Source organism: Macrobrachium rosenbergii, chromosome 33 (genome assembly GCF_040412425.1).
Source record: "Macrobrachium rosenbergii isolate ZJJX-2024 chromosome 33, ASM4041242v1, whole genome shotgun sequence".
NCBI classification, from domain to species: Eukaryota; Metazoa; Arthropoda; class Malacostraca; order Decapoda; family Palaemonidae; genus Macrobrachium; species Macrobrachium rosenbergii.
This window is the reverse complement of record NC_089773.1, coordinates 4,940,001-4,946,154: the sequence shown is the minus strand read 5'-3', so window position 1 is coordinate 4,946,154 and position 6,154 is coordinate 4,940,001. Positions and strand designations below refer to the sequence as shown.

Here is a 6,154-nt window from a genome sequence, read left to right as displayed (position 1 = left end):
ACAAAAACAATCACCGGGAACTACTACAAAAGGTGTTTTGCAAAAACTGAAGACTGCATTGGCTAAAAACGTCAAGGAAAGTTGCACCGCAGAATTTTGTTCCATCATGATAACGCTCCAGCACATTCATCAAGGGTTGCAAGAGAAGTCCTAAAATTTAGGTGGGAAACTCTTCCACATCCTCCTTATAGTCCTGATCTTGCTCCTTCAGATTTTTTTCCTGTTCCCAAAACTCAAGGAACACTTAAGAGGAGTCCGGTTTGAATCTTTGATGCTGCTAAACATGCAGTTTCAACATGTTTTAATAGAAAGGCCCAAATTTCTACAAAGAAGGGTTGCAGAGGTGGAAACAGCGCCTTGTATAGAGTTAGATGGTAGATATGTAGAAAATGATGTTTGAATTTCCTTAAATAAAGAGTATATTGAATTTTTCCTGGAACTTTTGACTTACCCTCGTATATATAAATTTCTGACTCACATCAGGATCGAACCCAGCAGGTCTTTCAGTTGAAAGATAAGACCGCTGCCAACTGTTTCACAAGTCTTTCAGTTGAAAGACCTGGGTTCGATCCTGATGTGAGGCAGAAATTTATTTATATTCTATGATATATATATATATATATATATATATATATATATATATATATATATATATATATATGTGTGTGTATGAAAAATCAGGTATCACTTTACCTGTCTTATTTGAAAGGCATAAATGGGTACTGTTTCAACTACGTGAAAAAATGTGACACAAAAGCCCACACTAAATTATATATATATATATATATATATATATATATATATATATATATATATATATATATATATATATATATATATATACAACAAGTAAACACCATCCATATTACCTTTGAAGGGGTGACTCCAGATGATGTTACCTTCCTGATTCTAAGCTTTGATAACTCCAGGCACTTAATCCTAATTCACTGATTAGATTTGAACAGAACATGCCCACACAACTCCATCCTCACCTATAGGAGATCCGTTAAAGAAAAACAGTGACTAATTTTTAAGAATTAAAAATGCATTTTCGGTGGTACTCAAATTTATTTACATCGCAATGACTACTTTGCAAAGGCTGATGGGTATCACTTACAGGAAACCTCTCGGAATAGTCCCAGCGCACCGCCATCTTGGAACTCTCATCTCCGGACAACCACTTTTCAATAAATATCGCTCTGTAGTGTAAGTTCTTTCAGACTTCTTTCATGTCACTACTAGATTATAAGAATCATAGACTATTTTCTGCATTGGCAAACTTTCAGTGTTTATATCATAGGGGATCTATCTACACAATCGACAACTGCGTCCTGCTACGTTTCCTGTAGCGTATTGCGCCTGCCACAACTAACATCTAAATCGCTCGGTCTATTTTCTCCTCCACAATAAATAGTCTGGGAACATCCTTTGGCAGATCACGGTCACACACCATCCACTGTATAAAACGCTCCTATTTACAAAGTCTACTTTCTGTGTTAGTCAGCAGGTGAGGCAGGGAAGGAAGTAGTCCTCCGGGGACCCAGCAACAAGCCCCTCCCCTTGGTTGGGGACCAGCAGACAGCGGACGTGGCTCTTGTGCAGCATTGACCTGCGTTTGGACACCATCCCACTCACTTCGGACACTCTGTACTGCATGTTGGCTTCCTGATGCAGCACAGCAACCTTCATTCTGTGGAAGCAAATGATTATTTTCAGTATTCACATTCACAGTGAATGTACAACCTCAATAGGCATGGAAAGTGTACTTTCAACCAGGAAAAGGACTTTAACCCAAGACTCAACCAAGGCCAAGACACGTGGTTTAAAGGCTATGAATCAACCTAAGTTTTCTGGAAAAGTTCATACCACTTTCCTAACTTCAACCTAGCTAACTTAATCTAAAAATAAATAACCTTGCTTTACTTATCTAACATACTCTTACCTTACTTAATCTAAATGGTGCTACCTTGGCTTGTTGTCTATGCGTTACCTATTCCAAGGTGCTAGTATGAAGGGCTGTATGATAAATGTAAAGTAGATGGCTGCACGAAGATATTGTTTATTAATGTAATTTGTCGACCACACAATACAGAAATAGGTGTATATAATACTTTGATCCACGAGGGGTTAGTACTAAACATGGCGTCCCAAGGAGCTTCCGCCATGTTTAGTACTAGCACCTCGGAGTAGGTGATGCGTAGATAACAAACCAAAGTAGCATCATCTAAACTAGTCTCACCTTACTGAGCTGAACCTTATCTTACATAAATTTTAACATAACTACCTCGTCTGATTTAATTTACATTACCCACCATAACCTAACCTTACCTTAACTTGCCAAACCCATTCTCACTTCACATCAACAAGATTCTCCTTACATGGCCCACCGTGGCTTTACCAAATTAACTAACTTGATATTTCCTTACCCAACCTAACCTAAAATTTCCTTATGCGTCCTATCCTTATAAAATCAGCCATTTCATACTCACCCAGTTTCTGACTGGTCATCTTCCAGACGGTCGTGAGTAGGATTCAATGTACCCACAGTCTTAAAGGCAAACTGGCCTGAAAAATATAATTGAGGACAATTAGGGGATCTTTCCTAGACAGTGACCCCCCGAGGGTTTTTGGGGGCTGTTATCTAGGACTAATGTTTCTCGGGGGTCATTATCTTTATTGTATTTACAGTCATTTATTTATGTTTTTATGGCAACCCCCAGCTAGCTTGTACTAAACGCACTGCAAAGGTGGATATACATACTGGGTTAAAACCCTTGGGGGTCACTATCTAGGGAAGATCCCAATTAGGTTTATTTGCAATTGCTGAAACTGAAGGGACAAGGATCTTAGCTACCCCCCAAGGGTTTTCGGGGGTTGTTGTCTAGGGCTAATATTTCTTGGGGTCATTGTCTTTACGATATTTACAGTCTTTTGTTTATGTCTTTACGGCAATCCCCAGCGGACTTGTACTAAACACACCGCAAAGGTGGACACATACTGGGTTAAAACCCTTGGGGGTCACTATCTAGGAAAGATCCCAATTATGTTTGTTTGGAATACTGAAACTGACGAGGCAAGGATCTTAATGACCTTGCTATCGTGGGCCGGAGGGAAATAAGAAAAGGACAGGGCGAAGGAAAAAGTGACAGACTTACATCTAGAAGGCCAAATGTTGCAGTTATTAGGAAAAACGGAAGCAGGGAGAGATGTCCAGGGATTTCACTGAAAGGTGCTATTTGAGAATCTCACATTTCCTAAGCGACCAAAAGAAGATTCTTATAACCCTGCCTTTTATAGAAGGCAGGCCATGAGATGGGTCAAGTTATTGAGATAATATTCTCATATTATTCTAGTTTTTGCAGATATGTCAATCTATTATTTTACATAATTGTTGAAAGTCTTTAAACTTTTCTGCTACATATGCATGAGTTAACTTCAGTCACGAATATTCATTAATTCGAACTTGAAAAGAAGGCTGAAAATAGACAATATACATAAAAAAATATCCAAATTAATGATACAGTAACAGTGTAGTACGTAAGGGGGTTAGTACTGTCAGTGCACACCACACGGTGCACTGTAGGCATTACTTAACGTTCTTTGCAGCGTCCCTTCCATGGCCCCCTAACTGCTATAACCCCTTTCAATCCTGCTACTGTACCTCCTTCATTCAAATTCTCCTTCTGCCATCTTTCTATCCACCCTCTCCTAAAAACTGATTCATGCTACAACTTCAAAAGGTTTTCCTCCTGTTACACCTTTCAGACCTCTCCACTGTCAATTTCCCTTCCAGCACCGAATGACCTTATCACAGGTCCCAGCGCTTGGCCTCTGGCCCAAATTCAATATTCAATTTCCATTCTGTTTCTAGACTCCTTTACCAATGATGCCAGTGGTGTTGGGGGAGAGTATGTTGTGTTCCTCTACGTAAAACCCGAGGAAGTCCTGCCCGAACTTCGTCTTGGAGCGGGTGATGACCAGGTGGATGTCTACGTCACCTATCAGGACCTCCAGCTTCTTCCGGTTCTTCAGAGCCACCACCACGTCGCCGTACCTGTGGGTTGAAAAGTGGTTTTCAGTTGAAAGGTGTCTGAAGGTGGTGAGTTTTCAGGTGGAAGGTGTTTGAAGGTGGTGGGTTTTCAGGTGGAAGGTGTCTGAAGGTGGTGAGTTTTCTGGTGAAAGGTGTCTGAAGGTGGCGAGTTTTCAGGTGGAAGGTGTTTGAAGGTGGTGAGTTTTCAGGTAGAAGGTGTCTGAAGGTGGTGAGTTTTCAGGTAGAAGGTGTCTGAAGGTGGTGAGTTTTCAGTTGGAAGATGTCTGAAGGTGGTGGGTTTTCAGGTGGAAGGTGACTGAAGGTGGTGAGTTTTCTGGTGAAAGGTGGCTGAAGGTGGTGAGTTTTCAGGTGGAAGGTGTCTGAAGGTGGTGAGTTCAGGTAGAAGGTGTCTGAAGGTGGTGAGTTTTCAGGTCAAGTTTTTCAGGTGAAAGATATTTGAAGGTTGAATGTTTTTAGGTCAAACTTTCCAGGTGAAAGATGTCTGAAGACAGAAAGTTCTCTCAGATAAAAAGCGTCTTTCAGCTGAAAGGTGTCTGAAAGTGGTGAGTTTTCAGGTGAAAGGTATCTGAAGGTAGTAAGGTTTCAGGTCAAGCTTTTCAGGGGAAAGATGTTTGAAGGCAGAAAGTTTTCAGGCAAAAAGCATCTTTGAGCTGAAAGATGTTTGAAGGCAGAAAGTTCTAAGATAAAAAGCGTCTTTAAGCTGAAAGATGCTTGAAGGCAGAAAGTTTCCAGGTAAAAAGCATCCTCCAGCTGAAAGATGTCTGAAGGCAGAAAGTTTTCAGGTAAGAAGCGTCTTTGAGATGAAAGATGTTTGAAGGCAAAAAGTTTTCAGGGAAAAAAACATCTTTCAGCTGAAAGATGTCTGAAGGCAGAAAGTTTTCAGGTAAAAATGTTATCAAGCAAAATGTGATAAGTGTTTTGAGGTAAAAAAAAATGCTTCAGGAAGAAAAAAAATGCTTGAAGGTGAAGGGTGCTTTAGAGTGAAAACAAGGTTAAGGTGAAAAAAAGTCTCTCTCTCTCTCTCTCTCTCTCTCTCTCTCTCTCTCTCTCAGTACACGGTTGAATGAATTATTTAGATATACAAAAATGTTTTTCTATGTAATCTAATTTTTCGAGATGAAAACTGTTGTTAGGTGAAAGGGTTTCCAAAAGAGAAAAACATTTAGGTGAAAATTACTAAAAGTTGAGATTTTTTCTTTTCTGTAAAAGAAAAGTATTGTGCTGGCTTTGTCTGTCCGTCCGCACTTTATTCTGTCCGCCCTCAGACCTTAAAAACTACTGAGATTGGAAGGCTGCAAATTGGTATGTTGATCATCCACCCTCCAGTCATCAAACATACCAAATTTCAGCCCTCTTGCCCCAGTAGTTTTCATTTTATTTAAGGTTAAAGTTAGCCATAATCGCGCTTCTGGCAACGATATAGCACAGGCCACCACCGGTCCGTGGTTAAAGTTTCACGGGCCGCGGCTCACACAGCATTATACCGAGACCACCGAAAGATAGATCCATTTTCGGTGGCCTTGACTATACGCTGTAACGGCTGCACAGAAAACTCGATTGCGCCGAAGAAACTTCGGCGCATTTTTTCCTTGCTACACGAAGTCAAACAACACATCTTCCTTCCATAATGTAATATTTAGGAACCTGCTTTTGCCTCAATGTTGCATTAAGTATCATTCATACAAAAAAAGGGGCACGATACGTCAGAACTCGCTGGCAATGCAGTCCATTTCCTGGTTGTGTCAAGGTTGTATCACCCATTCAAACATGTGGACATGGCGATGCATGGCCTCGCAACATAATCACAGAGGGTCATGAGAGAGCATTCATTAAATAAGATGGCTCGGTTGCATCATCAATTTGTCGAAAATAAATTAGAGATGATTTGTAAATGCCTAAAACACTGTTAAACAATGCTTCATGATGTAGCCAGCTACCTCTGCACAACATGAGTGTCACACAGTGTCACAGGTGACCAAACTGCCCTAAAATGGAAGACTGCAGTATCTGCAGAAATACAAAACTGAGAAAAATGGTAGATACTCCCTTGCCTTACTACTGATTTTGCAGATACTGCAGTTTAATGGGACCCCCCTAAATACT

At 40.4% G+C, this 6,154-nt stretch overlaps 1 protein-coding gene across 1 annotated transcript in view; it reads right to left on the bottom strand.

Annotated features, from left to right (window-relative positions):
- Positions 1 to 1,048: 1,048 nt before the first annotated feature.
- LOC136855822 (uncharacterized) overlaps positions 1,049 to 6,154 on the bottom strand; it is a 26,017-nt gene continuing 20,911 nt past the window's right edge. The window contains 3 exon segments of the mRNA XM_067133180.1: positions 1,049 to 1,690; positions 2,490 to 2,565; positions 3,882 to 4,054. Coding sequence (XP_066989281.1) covers positions 1,501 to 1,690; positions 2,490 to 2,565; positions 3,882 to 4,054 — 439 coding nt within the window. The 3' untranslated portion in view covers positions 1,049 to 1,500.